The 17,998-nt window shown below is 44.5% G+C and overlaps 1 protein-coding gene across 1 annotated transcript in view; it reads left to right on the forward strand.

Annotated features, from left to right (window-relative positions):
• Positions 1-17,998, forward strand: part of LOC148029128 (uncharacterized) — a 241,234-nt gene that overhangs the window by 197,329 nt on the left and 25,907 nt on the right. Inside the window, exon 7 of the mRNA XM_087687881.1 lies at positions 2,359-2,465. Coding sequence (XP_087544007.1) covers positions 2,359-2,465 — 107 coding nt within the window. The remainder of the gene's footprint in view (positions 1-2,358; positions 2,466-17,998) is intronic.

The following is a 17,998-nucleotide window of genomic DNA, read 5'->3' on the forward strand; positions in this document are numbered from 1 at the left end:
TCTTGAATTTTTTTCAAGTGATCATGAATAGAATCACCCTCATCCATTTTCAATGTCTCTAGCTCTTTCTTTAAGAAAGAGATGCGAGTCTCATTCTTTCTCGCAAACATCTGCTCCAAAGTTAGCCACGCTTCTCATGAAGAAGCTGTTGAACGAATATGGGGGATGATGGATCTCTGAACTGCCAATGCAATCAGCGACAAAGCTTGTGCATCCTTTGTATCCCACGCTTTTTGAGCTGTTGATCTTTGGGGAAGTGGCTGAAGTGGAGCAGGCTAAGGTGCCCGTTGTGCACGTCCTCCTGGAGGAGTAGCTGGAGCCACAACTCCAGGTTTAGCTTCTTCTCCACTGACATAATCCCAAAGATTTTTCGCCACAAGCACATTCTTCATCATGAAGGACCAAAGTGAATAGTTGTTTCCATCCAATCTATCCTCCTTGGATACATAGGTGAAGACATCTCCTCCTTGATTTGCCATGATAATCAATTACCAAAAGAAGCAAAAGAGCAATGTCCAAGTAGGACCAAACTGGAAATCTGAAAATTTCCAAAAATTGCAAGAAATAACTTTCTGCAATTAGTACACTGAGGTGCACTCTGTCAAAACTATCTTCAATTCACACAGTCCAAGGTGCTTTCAGTGTTCAGCAACATTGCATCAACAAAATCCCCAAAATTTCTTGCCCCAGATTTGTTCAAAACTGTCTATCAATGACTGAAAATGCAATACATGTGCCACTGTCCTCAAAAAACACAAAAGCCCCAAAATGTCTGATAAATTTGGCCAGAAGTTTGCATCCACCGTACGTATCCACAGTTCTGTGTCTACTTGGGTAGAAACCCCCCTCTTCCAAAAAATTGATTCTTGAATTTTTTACCTCAAAAGTGGCGGGTTGACACGGGCACAGGTACAAGCAAGCTAGCGGGTGTCGAAGTTCTGGTGGGAAGGTGCAGAGCAGGGGTTGCAGACGACAAGCAGTGCACAGGGCGGAGCTGGGCGTCGCAAACAGACTAGTGGCAGGTGTCAGAACTGTGGCGAGTCACAATCGAAGTCGTGTGGCGCTGGAGACAGACGGGCGATGAGCGCTTAGCAAGTGGGGCTTTAGACAGCAGAAAATGGTGCTTCAAACGGCAACAGGCGACGCTGCAGAGGCGGACGGGCGGGCAGCGCTCAATCGGCGGCGTTCCTTGATGTAGGCGACTGATGACTGGCGGGGCAATGTCAGGCCAGGGGGTGAGCGTGGCTGAGGTATCGTGACTGATGGGAGCTAGTGGGACTTTCTGCAGTCTTGCGGGGTGTTTGGCGTGGCATGCTGCTGACGTGGGGAGAAGCAGGCCGAGCTGTGCAAAGCAGAGGAGCAGGGCATCTCCTTCTGAAAGTTGAGGCTGAACTTAGCAGAGACTCCCGAATGCTGAGCAGAGCTGAGTTGAACAAAGCCAATGCTCTAATACCAAATGTGAGATGAAGTCGGGATCAAAGCTCAAGACAGAAATCAATAGATAGTGTGAGAGTGAAGCACGACACCTAATGCAATAGTCTGAAAGAGTGTAAAAAGAAAGTACAAGGTACAACCCTTAAACCTTAGGGTTGTAGGGAGTGTTCACACCCGAACACGGTAAGTGCCCGTAAGTGTGTGACATAAGCACATACGAAATAATACCAAAAGTCTGGGGGAAAAACCTCTCCTACCGAGAGTAAAAAGTGCCCCAATGTCCTACTGATCACTGACACTCCAGCGTAGGCGTAAGTGAAATACCCAACACCTATGAACTTTCGGGTAATTTATCAATGATGCAGGGGCATGGAACTTAGTGTCTTAGAAGCTCCTATGAAATAGTACACAGTTTTAGGAGGTATTGCAAGAAAAGAGGGGGAGGATGGTATAGTAAGGACATGAGAAAAAGAGCAGATCATGACAGCTGGAAGAGGTAGAGACGTGGCATCAGAGAAAGGGAAAAGTTTAGAGGCTGCAGCTTGGGCTGGGAGAGGAGCTGTGGTCAATTAGGAACATAGATTGAAAGTAGAGGAAAGGTTTGTGGACTTGGAGAAAGACTCGAGGGAAGGGGTGCGGGAAGAGATGTGCCATGCAGTGTAGCGAAGAGGGTAAGAAAGTAGGAAGGATGGGGCAGACAGGGTAGAATGGACGGAACATGGACTGACAGAGGAGACGGATGACAGATGCAGCATCATCAACATGTGCAAGCAAACAAGGTCCATCTTTTATTTTGTTTCTGTCTTTCCTTTTTGGACAAAACCCTTAAGAATTTTGATTCATGTTTTGGTGTGTGCTTTTTGCATTCTATGACCATGTACTTGTCAACTTTCTTAGTTTTAATTATTTCCAATATATTGACAGATTTGGCATCAAAGGCATGAATCAAAGTTCAAAGAGGATATCTGAGTTGGCACTGGCAGCACCACCTGATCATGCACTACTCTTTCTTGGACACAATGGCCCTACTGGTGAGGCTCGAATTCAGTTAGTGAATTATTTCTAATATATTGACAGATTTGGCATTAAAGGCATGAATGAAAGTTCAAAGAGGATATCTGAATTGGCGCTGGCAGCACCATTAGATTATGCACTAGTCTTTCTCAGACACAATGGCCCTAGTGGGAAGAATTGAATTCAGTCAGTTACAATGTCATGAATGAGACCATCAAGTCTGAAAGAGCAAGAGAAATTTGACTTGCCCTTTAAAGTAAAGCCTTTTCTACAGAGAGGAAATTATATTATATTGAAGCACAAATTTTTAGAAAAGTAATCCCCACACCCTCTCTGGCTTCCCCTTGTTGCACATGACAACGAGGTTGATTTGAGCAGATCGTACAGAATTTTCAAGAAGAAAGAAGATTGGCTTGTAGTTAAACACTAACGGAATTCTTCCTCAAATAACTGCAAGGTTGATTTTGGGCAACAAACTGGGTGTGGTGCTCCTTTTATGCCTGTTATCTTTCCTTTTCTTGCATCAACATTCTCTTCAACCAAAAGGCTATATGGAGATTATTACAGCCTTGTAAACAATCAGAATCCTACAGCATGTTCCATGTTCTGTCATAATCTGGCAAGGCAGCTAGAGACTTGGATAAGAGTGTGCTACAGGACATAAGCTCTTTTTCAGAGAGGAGGGTAGGAGTAGGAGAGATATCTTAGAGAGAGAGGGTTTCTAGAGCCTCATTGGCAGCGGTTCAAAGAGAGGAGGAAAGGCAGCCAAGATACAGGTGCATGGCCGAGAGGACGCATGCTATCAAAGCAGAAATAGATCCTATGAAGGAGGCTAGATCAAAGTATGTGAAGGCTTCTTTCTGAACACAGGTATGGGATAGGGTGAACAAAGAATTATTTCGCACCACAGGTCCTAGATACTCTAGACAGGGTGTTAGGGGACTCAGGAGATCTGATGGGTCTTTTGCAAGGGCCACAAGAGGTTGGACAAGTGGCCACAGATTACACTGCCTTGTTGGGTTTGACAATGAGACCTCCAGGCTTTAAGAGGGATAGAGAGATTGTGTGGCAAAGTACCAGGAGGGTTCAGGGAATGATGGATTGGACAGGTTGTCCTCTTGAGCTACTTGGATGTGATCAGCACAGGACTTCTAGCAGGATTTCAGGAGATTATGGCATTGGGAGGTATGCCTGAGAGGCTGTCTGAGGGATTGATTCACCTCATCCTGAAAGGCAATGGAGATAGATTGGAGATCTCCTAGGGGAGACCGATCACTTTGCTTGGAACAATGTAGAGCACATCATCTTGGAAAATATTTTCACCTCTTGGGAGTTCACAGCTCTTGTACAATCTAGGGGACATGACCTCATCATTCTTCTTCTCAATTTCGAGAAGACTTATGACAAAGTTGATTGGGAGTTCCTAGAGGGTACCATGTTGAGGATGAGTTTTCCAGACCCATGGATCAGAGGTGTGGGAACAGTCTACTCAGCTCTCAACCAGGTTCTTATTGCCAGTGTCAAAGATGACACATTTAGCATTCAAAGGTCAATGAGATAGGAATGCTTCCCTTGCACCTCTTCTTTTCTTATTTGTTCCAAAAACCATGAGTTCTTTCCTGAGGGATAGAGTTACATGCATTCGAGGCATCAGACTACCCATCCCAAAGCTTGAGGAGTTATTGGATGTATACTTTGCAGATGACAAAGCTGTTATGGGCTGAGGAGAATTTTAGGTCTTTGTAGCTGCAATGGAGGTTTTTTGCAGAGCTTCAGGAGCTGTTATCAAGTGTCACAATCCTATGGTTTTGTGTTTGTGACACTCAGCAACTAGACTGGAAGCCAATGAGAACTCCACTTGGGTTCCCAATGGCACTTCAATGAGATGCTTAGGTTGCCTTACCAATCTGCTATCATAAGGTCTTGATTTGCTTTTATATTTCCAAACATATTTTGTCTATTTTAATCCAAATTCAGGGCTGACCTCCCCTCCCTCCCCCCCTTTTTATTTTCTGGACTTCATCGTTTCCTGAGGCTGGTATACACGGCTGGTTCCCTGCCAAACCTCTGCCATTGCTTCGGCAGGAATTGACGTACAGCTAATGGATGGATGCACAGCAGTGTGCAGGGGTGTGACGTGTCCACCACAGACAGAGCATTGATACTACTTCAGAGCAGCAGTTGGCACCCTTGTTTTCTTTTTCCAAGAAAAGAGAATTCTATGAATAAAACTCGAGGCAAAATATAAGCTGCCATAATCTCCTAAAAAGCTGAGATGAGGCCTACACTAATAAGATCCCAGTAGCTCAAAAAGGACTTATCTAATCCATCCTTTCTTGGACACGTGAGGGCAGTTCTACAAGTGCCTTCTCCAACTCCTCCTTCATAAAATGGGCCATCAAACATCTACTCATCCTATCTGTAACCATCCTCCTAGTGGTCTACCAAACTCTCTCTCTATCCCTCTCATAGCCTGAGGGCCTAGCGGTGAACCCTAGCAAAGCTATGTAGTATTGTGTAGCCACCTGTCTTGCCTTCAAAGGACCTGATGCAGTGGATCCATCAACTCTCTCAAGTCTTCAAACACCCTGTCTAGAGTGCCTTGACCCCACGGCACAAAAAAAAAATCTCTGTTAACCGTATTGGATACTAACACTCGACTGGCAGGTGGTTTCCGCCATAATGCATGCATTGGATGTGTGGACGCGTTGGTCGTCTCATCATCTCCTACAGTTTGGCTATGTCCATCCTAATCTCTACTAGCTCTTGTCCTGAATCAGTGCCCTTCCCTTTATCCTGAGCGCTTGGGCCTAGTCTCTCACTCGGCGCTAAGGCCCTTTCGGAATTCCTAGCACTAAACTCTTCTTGATTTGAGCTTCTGGAGCTTCTTTCCTTGAGTTGGTCGTCTACTCTAATAGCTTCTTCAAAGACCCTTGCCAATGCATCTCGCTGCAAGCTCGAGTTGCCGGCCAAGGCTTTGTAGAGCTCTTCACTTTGTATTTCGTTAATGAATACCATGGACATCACTCTCTCAGTTGGTCTCTCTCCCATAGGGATTCTCTTGAAGAGGCTCCTCACATGGGTCACGTAATCTCGGATGTCCTCTTTCTCTCTCTGCTTGACGTTCATAAGTTGCACTAGTAGATTATCGGAGTACCCAGGTTCAGAAAATCTCTTAATGAAGAGATCTTTCAGCCCGTCGAAATTAGCTCGCTCCGCAACATCCAGACTTGTATACCAGGTCTGGCCCTTGTCACGGCCCTTATCACCTAAGCACAGTCTAAAATCTTGGGAATGTTGAATAGGATCAGATAGGCCATTGGCCTTGTAGACTTGCTCAAACTGCTCCACAAATCTGTATGGGTCGCTGTTTTGCTTGGTATTTGTCTAGCTGCTTTGCTACCATGGGAATTTTTTATTAGCTCTTAGAGCCTTGGTTGACTCCCAACCCTGCCAATAGTGATGTTGACAGCGCTGCAGTGCTCTGCTCTGCTGCCATGTTATCTAGCAACCACTTCGTTAGAAGCTCGCTCAACGTGATGTCTTCTTCTAGCGCTCTCTCGCTCTCTATCCGATTTTTGCATGCTAGGGCTAGCACCCTCTAGATCTCTCGCATCTCCATGCTTTGGCGTAAGCTCCTAGGTTGCTGATCTTGGTTGTACGTGACTATGCCTTGCAGAGCCTTATGTGCTAGCTTCCTCTCCTCCTCAAGATCCACTATGATATTCTCTGCAGATTTTCTGTGGTATTCCAACAAGGTTTGAGTGTCATATTCTGAAGATGAGGACGACATTACTACTACTTCCGATACTTTACCAGGTATGCCTACCCCACATTCATTATTGACTATGAAATGTTTGGTGCATGGAAAGGAAAAGACTATTTTGCATGATGACGGTAGTACTCATGATTTTATTTCAGCAAAATTAGTAAAAGAATTGAAGTTACAGACTGTACCTACGCATTATCGCATCAAAGCTGCATTCTTAGGCACTAGGTATAATGGTACACAGGAAGTGCAAGACTTAGAGATTCAAATTGGTCAATACATTGAAAGAAGAAATTTTCTAGTTGTTCCATTACAGTCGAGTGACATTATTTTAGGTATGCCTTGGCGACACCAGCATAATCCAAATATAGATTATTCCACACACACAATGAATATTAATTTTCAAGGAAAATCTATTACATTATATGGTATGCATGCCACTATCTGTTGGATCCCCTCAGGAAAGTCTCCTAGGTCAAGTTCTTCGTTGCTTCCATGGCCTGAGCTGCCCTGTTCCATGACTAAGACTTCTTGTTCTGCCAAGTTGTGGATCAGGTTGATGAGGTTGGGTAGATCCACTTCCTTGATGGTTTCGGTCCTTGCTGCGTTAGGCTTTCCAGTTGTGTTCTTAGCTTGGCCCTACCTTTGGAGATTCGATCACCCATCAATGTCTTCGGATCTTCTCTTACTAGTGGGTTCCTTTTAAGTTTTTACGGTTGAGTGAGTTCCTTGTTAATTACAAACAGACCTCAACTTACCCTCACTTTGTGTGTGTGTGTGTGTGTGTGTACTCTTTTCTATACACTATGCGCAATCAAGCTTTTAGCTTTTCTTAAGTGTGTTTTATGTATAGGAAATCGGAGTCAGTGAGAAAACAAAGTGTCCAAACAGCTCTTGCACTCTAGTTTATGGGTCTAGCCTATTACGCTTGTATGTTCAATTTCTAGTTGTCCTTGCCGGTTTATGGGGTTTTCTACTGTGCCTTCCGCTCACAGTCAAGACTCGTTTGGGGGTCTATGACTCCGCTTGATGTTGCTAACGGGCCGGATCACTAGATGGTCAACTAACATCACCTCGACATCTACGTCTCTCTAATTCTTCTATTCCTTGCGCCAAAAAGGTGTTTCAAGTGTCTGTATGGTCTTCGGGGGTTCGTACGGCCAACTTCTAGGTGGGTCTGTTCCAGAATCTAAAAATTTTGGAAAATTCAAATTCGGCCCAACAGATCTGAATTACAAGGACCGAGTGAATGACTCAGACGCGCCGAATGCCCAAGGCCGAGTGAAACTAGGCCAAATTGAGATGGTCCAAGTGGCCGAGGGCCTAGTGGGTATGGCACCGCACCCGAGTCCAAGGGCTGAATGGTTGAACAGGGCTGGGCCGAGTCGGATAGTTTGAGGTCGAATATGAGGTTCGGATGGGCCGAATGGCCAAGGATAAGTGGGCAGAATGGCCGAGTGGATGACTCGGACGAGGGCTTTGGGTGGGCCGAGTGACTATGTGTCCGAATGTACGAGGACAACTCAGATGGGTCAAATGGCCAAGGATAAGTGGATGGAGGGCCGATTTTGGGACCTAACCCAGGGTCAAGTGGCTCAGACGGACCGAACGCGACGCGTTTTTTTCCGAAATGACGAGAAATTCGTCGCATCGAGTGATTCTGAGCTTCACGCCTACCAAGCACTTCTAGATCCTATCTATGCATGAAGGAGAAGGTGTAGTTATACCTGTAGTGGGCAACAAACTTGTCGGTGGCAAAATCGAAGTGGATCCACGCAATGGATCTCTCTCTCTCTCACAACCAGGGTTTCAAATGAGCTTTCCCTTGGCCTCTTGACTATTAAACCCCTTCCCAGCAAAGTTCTTGCCACTCCCACTTCCTCACTCATCGACCTTCATCCCCTTGAGCACTTTTTCTTCCCGTCTTTCTTGATTTGTGCCCTGTTCGAGCCTGTTTTACAGCCGCAAACCCTACGCTTTTCCGACTGATCTCTTAACCTTAATCTACTCTAAATGCAACAAGAATCAAAAGCAAAGTACTGAACTGATTTCTCTATTAGGGATAAAGGCGCCTCCGCCCGTGTATTACTGCACTGACAATACCCACCACTACACACTGCAGGTGACGGGCGCCCGTCACAGTCACTTATTCTTATTCTTTTAGTGACAGTTTGAATAAAGGAAGGCCCGGCCACACATTGTGGTTGTTGGAGTTCCCACTTTTGAGTCTCTCTCTCTATTGGCTCTTGCTCTCCATCCGCCATAGCTCTCACCGCCAAGCTTCTTCCTCCTAGGTTCCACTTCCCTTTCAACTGGTATCAGAGCAAAGGCATTGAAGCTTGCCTGGCATTCTCTTCAGCCCGGATTTGAAAAGCTTCAACTCGAGCTTCAATGGCAGCCATGGCACCTTCATTTGCAGGTATGTTTTGATCTCCCGCCTCCTCCGTGAGCTTCCAGACCTTCATCGGCTTCTTCCCGGGCTGCATTGGAGCCCCCTCGACATTGCCAACTATCCCCGAGGTGTGTTGAAGACCCCCCAACCCCCAAGAACAGCCAGCGCAAATTTCGGCTCATTTTTAGGGGACCAGGCTGACCTGCTCCTGGTATTTCCTTGCTTCTCCCCAGCTTCCTGGCACTCTTGGCAACCTTCCCAACCATTGCTTGACTCCCCGGCATTAGTGCTTGGCTCTCGATGATCAATTTGAGTGCTTGCCCCTTCAGCCCTTTGCTGTATATACAGTCCCAGGAGTGTTAAAACAGGGCAGCACTTGACATTTACTATTTGATACTTCTTGGCATTCCCCATTTGATGCCTATTGATGCCGGCTGATGCCCGGATGTTATGGGATGCTATGTCTATGCTTTGGGATTGATTTGGAGCAGATTTGAGCACCGTTTGAGCTTCATTTAATAGTAAATTGCTTGCTGTAATACAGTGGGCTGAAGCTAACTTACTTGGTGTATGTATTGGTTCATGGATACGGGGTGCTCACTGAAGGTTTGAATGATCATACCGATGTATTTAAAGGTTTTCAAATGCTTCTTCTTGGATCCGGAATGCTTTTGAGCTTGGAATAGGCTCTGCCTTGGTCGTCATCACTGGCATTTGGCTTCAGTTGGCATGCTTTGGACCGGTCTATGCCTATTGTCACTACTTGACATTTAGACCTCTTACATTTATGCTTTGGTCAGATATGGATGCCACTTGGTTTTCCCATGCTTGACAGTTACTTGGAGCTTCATCTTCAAATATATTTGAGCATTTTGGATCTACTAGGCATTACATTTGGTTGTCAGTTACATGCTTTTTGAATGCTTTCAGGCTTATGCTTTACGGGTCTAAGATAGCTTGGGATTTATGCTCCAGATATACCCTACTGGGATTTGGCATGTCTGATGCTATGTATTCGATGTATTAGAGCGTTGCTTGCTCTCTTTGCATCTGACTTTACTTCCAGTGAGAGCCTCTTGGTATATTCTGATGTACACGGAGTCTTATTTACAGATGAGCTTGAGCTTGTGGGATAGTTACATGCATTTTCTCTCTTGAGAGCTTTGTGTCTGCAGTTTGTCTGTAGTGGGCTGATTTAATACGCCTATCGGGGCAGGCACTTATCTCTGTCACTGGTTTGTTAGTTTTATATGCATCTTGGATGGTTATGTATTGAGCTTCTTGCTCTATCAATTGTGCTTGTGTTTGGTCTCTTCTCTTAACCCGAGACCCATTACATGCATGACTTCTAGACCTATGAGATGTCTCTTGCCTGACAGGTGATTGGTTTGACAGTTCTTGGTACCTTCTTGCCCCTAGAAACTCACTGTTGGATGTATCTTACTACCTGGCAGTTGCAGTGACATATATATCAATAATTGCTTCATTTTGGGACAAGTTTTACATACTACTGTCATTTATTACAGCAAGCTGAAATCTGCAGATTTTGAGCACTTAAATTAGGGTAATGCTTACTATTTAATGTTATCTTGGTCATATTTGGTGGACAGGTGCTTCTCTTGGTGAAATCCACCCTTTCAGCCAGTTTTAGCAGTGGTTTTAGTGCATTTTCTACTAATTACAGCAACCTGCAATTTTGCCTTTTTGCTTTGATTTGGGACAGTATGGTTGGTCATCTGAAAGATACAGCTCTCTTTAACATTGCCAAGTTGGATGGTACCAACTATGGTTACTGGAAGTCCCAAGTATTGCAGGTTTTGGTACAGAAGTTGCAGATTAAACCCTTGCGTTTCAAGGATGCCAAACCTGAGGATATGGATGATGATGTTTGGATGAAAGTTGATGAGCTATGCAAGTCTACCATTATTTTGTCACTCTCAGAAGAGGTCCATCATAATGTTGTTGAAGATGAGAATCAGAGTGCATGGGATTTATGGGAGAAGATTCAGGAGCTTTATGCGCAGCAAAGTCCTGCATTACAGATGTATTGGCCGAAGCAGTTAATGGACCTTCGCATGGAGGGGACCTCCCTTTCATCTCATTTCAGTCAGCTTTATGCTATCATGAAGAGTCTGTTGTCACAGGGTATTGAGTTCAAGGATAACTTGTACTCGTTGTTTCTGCTTGGCACCTTGCCTGAATCATGGGATATCTTTCGTACTGCCATATGCACGAACAAGCTTAATGGGCTGAAAATCAAAGATGTTGAGAGTGCTTTATTGATTGAGGAAATCAACAGGAGAAACAATGATGCTTCCCACTCTTCACATGCATTGACCGTTAGAAGTGGCAGACATGGCAGGCATGATAAGGATCATAAGGGCAGGAACTCTCAGAAGTCCAGGTCCAAATCGCATGGTCATAGTAAGTCCCGTGGACGGAAGTCTGATCTTACCTGTCATTATAGTGGGAAAGCAGGACATATTAGGCTGCAGTGTCATAAAATACGCGATGATAAGCGCAAGGAAAAGGGAAAAGAAAAAGTACAGGAAAAGTCTTCTGAGCACAGTATTGTACCTGCAAAGTCTAGTGTGAAGATAGAAGAGATTAATGTCATGCAGGCCACTAATTCAGATGATGATTACATACTTGCAGCTTCTTCATGCGATGCCTTACAGACTTCTGAGATACATTCTATGTATGCGCAGTGCTGGCTCTTGGATTCGGATGCGTCTTTTCATGTGACACCCTGTAGAGATTGGTTTCGTACCTATCATACCATGTCTGGTTCTGTGCGTCTTGATGACAAGTCTCTTGACATTGTGGGCATTGGAGATGTTAGGCTGCAGTTTTCTTCTAACAGTTTTTTTGTTTTGCATGATGTACGCCATGTACATGCATTGACTCGCAGTCTTATGTCAGCTGGACAGCTTGATGATGCAAGGTATTTTGTGTCTTTTGGAGACTCTGCATGGAATATTACTCGTGGCAGGCTTGTACTTGCAAGAGGTGCCAAGTCTGGCAGCCTCTATCCCTTACTTGTATCTGGAGCTACATTGGATCATGTTTTGTCTATAGGTTCTATTCCCCATGTATCCCTTTGGCATGCTCGTTTGAGGCATATACCTCTTAAAGGAATGAAAATGCTCCGTGCTTTGCAATATCTTCCGCCTTTTGACTCTTCGCATTTTGATTCTTGCGATCATTGTTTGTATGGCAGGCAAACTAGAAATACGCATAAAAAGTCTAGTAAGAAACGCATGGGTGAGCCCTTGGCTCTTGTGCACTCAGATGTATGTGGTCCCATGCCCTGTCAGTCACTTGGTGGGGCAAAGTACTTTGTTACTTTCACAGATGATTACTCACGTAAGGTTTGGGCTTATCCCATAAAGAGAAAATTCAATGTCTTAGACACATTTTAGCGTTGGCTTGCATTGGCAGAGAACCAGTCTGGGAAAAGGCTAAAATGCCTAAGGTCAAATAATGGGGGTGAGTATGTATCACGTACTTTTGAGCAGTTTTGTGATGAGCGGGGTATTAAGCGTCAGTTGACCGCCCCTTACACCCCTCCCCAGAATGGTATGGCTGAACGCATGAATAGAACCATACAGGAAAGGGTCCGTAGCATGCTTAGCTAGGCTGGCTTACCGCAGTACTTTTGGGCTGAGGTAGTTACTACTGCAGTGCATCTCATTAACAGGTCGCCTAGCAGTGGCATTGACTTTCAAGTTGCAGAGAAGATATGGGCAGGCAAGTCCCCCCTCTTATGATCATTTGCGTGTCTTTGGATATGAGGCATTCTGCCATGTGCCCAAGGACAAACGCAATAAGCTGGATCCTAAAAGTGTCAAATGCATTTTCATTGGCTATGGAGATGTAGGAGGGATGGGTTACCGTCTATGGGATCCCCAGCCATGATGTCATCTTTTATGAAGACAAAATGCATATGCAACCTAAGAAAGTGGTTGAGGTACGCAAAGTTATCTTTTAGGAGAAGCCACCTGCTCCCGTTCAGCCCGTCGCTCCACGGCCAGCTAGACAACATGCGGCATCACCTGATGCTCATGGCCCAGATGCTAGATATGTTGATGTTAGACAGGATGTCAGTCAGGTAGTAGAGCCTGGGTTGAGGCGTTCTACTAGAGATAGACGACCTCCTGACTGTTTTGCGCCCTCTATGAATTATGTACTAGTTACAGATGCAAGAGAGCCTCTCACTTATGATAAGGCTATGCGCAGGGGTGATTGTTACTCTTGGGAGAGGGCTATGCAGTCTAAACTTGACTCATTGCATAAGAATTAGACTTGGGATTTGGTTTCCTTGCCTCAGGGTAAGAAGGCTTTTCCATACAAGTGGGTATACAAGCTGAAAAGTACCCCTGGACACCCCAAGCCGGCATACAAGGCTCGATTGGTTACTAAGGGTTTTAAGCATGAGCATAGTGTTGACTTTGATGAAGTCTTTTCTCCTGTGGTCAAGATAACCACCCTACGCTTAGTCTTTGCCTTGGTTGCACAGCTTGACCTAGACTTGTACCAAATGGATGTCAAGACAGCTTTTTTACATAGGGACTTGCATGATGAGATTTACATGGAGCAGCCTAAGGGCTCTGCAGACCCTGGCAGGGAACACCTAGTGTGCAAGCTAAATAAGAGTCTATATGGCTTGAAGCAGGCACCTAGGGAATGGTACCATAAGTTTGATGCCTTCGTGCAGTCACAGGGCTACAGCCGCAGTGCTATGAATCCGTACTTGTACACGAAGAAAGCCCGTGACGGTTCTTTACTAATTTTGATACTCTATGTGGATGACATGCTTTTAGCAGGGACAGCTTATGAGGAGCTAGATGCTCTTAAGGCTCAGCTCAAGAAGAGCTTTGAGATGAAAGATCTGGGACAGCCTTCTCATATACTTGGTATGCGCATTACGCGTGATAGATCTCAGGGACTACTCTATCTGTCACAGAGAGAGTACATTCATAAAGTCCTTGAGCGCTTCCGCATGCAGGATGTTAAGCCTATTGGCTGTCCATTACCTTCTCATGTGAAGGTTTCACAGGCCGATTGTCCGCAGACAGATGAGCAGAGAGCCGAGATGGCCAAGATTCCCTATGCATCAGCTGTGGGCAGTCTTATGTATGCCATGATAGCCACCCGTCCAGATATTGCTTTTGCAGTTGGGGTTGTGGCACGTTATATGGCTACACCTGGCAAAAAACATTGGGATGCCATAAAGGGTATCATGAGGTACCTGAAGGGCACACCAGATATGTGTCTTTGTTATGGCAGCCAGGATACAGGAGTCGTGGGATACACTGACTCTGATTATGCAGGACATGCAAATAGTAGGAAGTCCACTTCTGGCTATGTGTTCACTTATGCTGGAGGGGCTATCTCTTAGTGGATATCCAAGGCGCAAAAGTGTACGGTTCTTTCTACTATAGAGGCCGAGTATATTGCAACCACAAAGACTTGCAAGGAGGCTATCTGGTTAGGCCGTTTGATTACTGACCTTGGTATGACAGATGCTATGCCTACACTGCATTCAGCTTCTATGAGTGCCATTCAGTTGGCCAAGAATGTGGTCTTCCATGCGAAGACGAAACATATTGAGGTGAGGTATCACTTCATTCGCGAGGTCATTGAGGACAGGTCTGTTGACCTTGTCAAGATTCCAACTGAGCAAAATCCTGCAGACTTGCTCACAAAGAGCCTCACTACAGAGCGCTTTCCCTTCCTCAAGAGATTGATGGGCATTGGATGAGATGACGTATTTTTCCTCATCCTGTTGTACATATGTACATGTTGTACCGTCTTCTTTTTTCTGTCTCACTGGGTGTAGATTCGCTTTTAAGTGGGAGGTTGTTGGGGGTAAAGGTGCCTCTGCCTAGCCGCCCGTGTATTACTACACTGACAGTACCCGCCATTGCACACTGCAGGTGGCGGGCGCCCGTCACAGTCACTTATTCTTTATTCTTTACTGACAGTTTGAATAAAGGAAGGCCCGGCCACACATTGTGATTGTTGGAGTTCTTACTTTTGAGTCTCTCTCTCTCTTGGCTCTTGCTCTCCATCCACCATAGCTCTCACCGCCAAGCTTCTTCCTCCTATGTTCCACTTCCCTTTCATTCTCCTACTCTCCTATTCATCCAACCGTTAAAATAACCAAAATACTTGTTTGTGAAGTTTAAAAACCCCAAACTTCCTACCTATCTCAAGTTCCAGTTCGGAGATGAAACCCTTACTTCGATGCTCGATTTAAAGCGCACAAGCGCTCAAGTTTGAATCCGTTGGTCCCAGCAATGAAACCAAAATGTTGGGTACTCTTGCTCAACCGCCAAGACCCACGGACCGCTTCTTGTTCAAGCATTCCAAACGAGTACTAATGGTTACCTCTCACATAGTCGACGTCCTATCGCTCTCTACAACTATAGTGAGCTTACCTTGATGCCTGATTGAGTTGCTTCCTCTCTCAAGCACTCCGATAGCTCCATGATTCGTGATACATGAAGGGATTCACCTCCAAGATCCCTCACCCTCACACGCTCACTTCCTCACTCACTCACACTCCCTCCCTCAAGCACTCACAAGCAAGCAAGCAAGAGAAGAGAATGAGAGAAGAAGAAAAGTCCACTCCACCACACACCAAAGAATGAGCTCTTATTCACTTTTTGAACTTTATATATATGCCCTAAAATCTCATGGGCACCCATCCCCTTTTTTACATGACCGGCCATTGTGGCAAGGTCCTTTTTCCCATTCCCTTCTACTTGGCCTATTTCTTTAGTTTATGCCCGTCTACCCTTTTACAATTTGCACAGGAGGGAGCCTGGTACTCTTTTACAAAAATTTTGGGGTGCCTTTCTCTTAAAAATGCGTTTTTGCCTTTAGCTTGATTTTAGAGGCCATTCTTGCCCCCTTGCTTGTTCTCCATCCCGCTTCTTCCATTGCCTCTATATTTTAGTTCTTTTTCTTCCATCTCGAGCTGGGGTTAACAGTAAGCCCTTAGTTTCTTGGCTGCCTTATCTTTGCTCATTGAGAGCTCCTCCACAACTTGCATCATGGAGGCTACCTTTTCCAATGTGCTTAGGGAGACAGTCTTGGAGAGCGTGTAGGTCGAATTAATTACTTCTTTTTCTAGTTACTATAGATGTGATAGGAGAGCTTTGCATGCACCTAAGAAAGGGGAGAAACTAGATGGGATAGATAGTTTTGTTAGGAACTTTTTATTCTCAAACCCCTTAGCTCTCTTGTCTCTCCAAAATGCAAATGTTTCTCTCTTTCCTTATTTAGGGATGACTTTTCTATTGTCCATTCTAAGAGAATTAGAGCACCACACTACCACTAATGCCTTCTAAGGTGGGCCATAAAACGAAACATGTATTTGGTTTATTCATCTTACATGTTAGAGACAACATCTAAACTCACACATATACTACTTTAAATGTGATGGATCCAATAAAATATTTATAGCAAGTTAATAAGAAGAGACTTACATCTCATTATGATATATATTTTTTTGGCATGTTGGATTTCAAAGTTTAATAATACTATCTTAGGTTTGCCTTTTGACTTCATTATAAAAGCTGCATGTATGAAGGATCCACCTATAAAGGTGTTAGCAATTAGCTATTTCATAAGCTTGAAATCATACATTAGACATTAAGACTCAATTCCTTGATTTTTTTTTTTTGTAGTGTTTTTTTATATTGCCTTTCAACAAATTTATATTTGTATTAATATAACCCTTTGATGGATGTTTTGGTCCTCTAAGACAGGCCAATTTTTCATAAGAGTTGGGAATTGAATGTATGCACTCATGCTCATAGTCTTGAGCTTTAACCAGCCAAGTTATGCTCATCATCTCAATTCCTTGAAGATTTAAGAAGTTATAGTGATTGCGCACAATTCTGAAGTGATGATGACTTCAAGCAAAGAGTATGTCCTGCAAGATTGCTAACACAATGTTGAGAGAGAAATGTAAAACATAGGCATAGAATATCATCTTTGCCAAAATGAGAGCCCAGTTGGTTGGTTAGGCATATGGGTTATGACAATAGAACATTTGAGAGAGAGAGAAAGAGAGATAGTCCACTGTCTCCGTGGGAGATGGGAGAGAATGCAAGGTGGCTTTGAGAGGATGCAGAAGAAAAGAGAGGTTTTTCTACAAATTCAAGATTCAGACACCTTTCATACTACCCCTTAGATGGTTTGGAATTGAGCCTACCAAATTGGTTGTTCACACAACCGTTGAATTTTTTATGTACTCAATTACTCTTCACAAAGTTCCTTGTACTTTATATTTACCTCAGTGGGTTTTCTCCGAGGTATTATTAGTGTAATTCTCTTTTCTTGGGAAAAAAAAGCCCATAGAGAACTCTCACATGAAACCTATGCTCTAATTTGTCTTCCTTCATGGCATCAATTTCTACTCTAGTAATGTGTATCCTCTCAACAGTCCATCTGCACCCTGGCTGTCTCTCCTCCGCCCCCTGTAGGGCTTCCAATGACTCTATGGTGGAACTTTCCTTCTTTAGAAGGCCCTCTCTACTTCTTGTGACCTCCTCCGTGAAGAAGGATCTGATCTCCTCTAGGCTCTCATCCAAGTCACTAGCTGCTCGTCTGACTTAGAAGGCTCTAGATCTCCAAATCTATGCAACTATCTCTCTAAGATCATCATCATAGAACAGGTGCTCTAGAATCCTAACACTAGAGTGGGGTCCTCCAACTCTCTCAAAGAGAAGTAATTGAATCCATGAGTGGTCTAATAGGGTCATGCCAGGTATGATGTATGTTAGGCTGCCCCTATCAAAATCCCGGTCATCCACATAAATCATCCACATAAAGTTAGTTGATCCTAGAGAAAATTGTAGCTCCTGCTTCCGTGTCTCTCTTGGGGAATTGGAGTGAGCCTATGGATCTGCCAAACTCTGCTATGAACCCTAGATCTTGAGATCTAATCTAAAATAAGAGCTCCTTCTAGGTAGCGTGCTCTCCTCTAATAGTTTTTGTGCATCTACCTTTCCTATAGAGCCTCAACCATATTAAAGTCCCCCCCCCCCCCAACTATCCAATGATCAACCTGTGTTAGAGACAAAGGATAGTCCAAAACAGTCTCCTATCTTGTTGGCCATTTGGGGTATAAATGACCAACAAGTCAATAAGCGGCTTCTCCACTCTTACAGTGATCTACATGGCTCTCCTTGGAACCATGGTACCCCAACCTTGTACCAACTAGGTCCACGTCTCCCGAACATATATGCATACTCCAGCTTGTATCTTTGTGACTCCCACAACTGTTGCCCAATAAGTGTGACTCTTGCCTGGTAATAGCTTCCTGCAGCATTGGCATATCCTCTCTACCAGGAGGTGGTTCTCTTGTAGCATGA

This window comes from Lygodium microphyllum, chromosome 11 (genome assembly GCF_053477565.2).
Source record: "Lygodium microphyllum isolate KBCC chromosome 11, Lygodium_microphyllum_v1.1.10, whole genome shotgun sequence".
Lineage (NCBI taxonomy): Eukaryota > Viridiplantae > Streptophyta > Polypodiopsida > Schizaeales > Lygodiaceae > Lygodium > Lygodium microphyllum.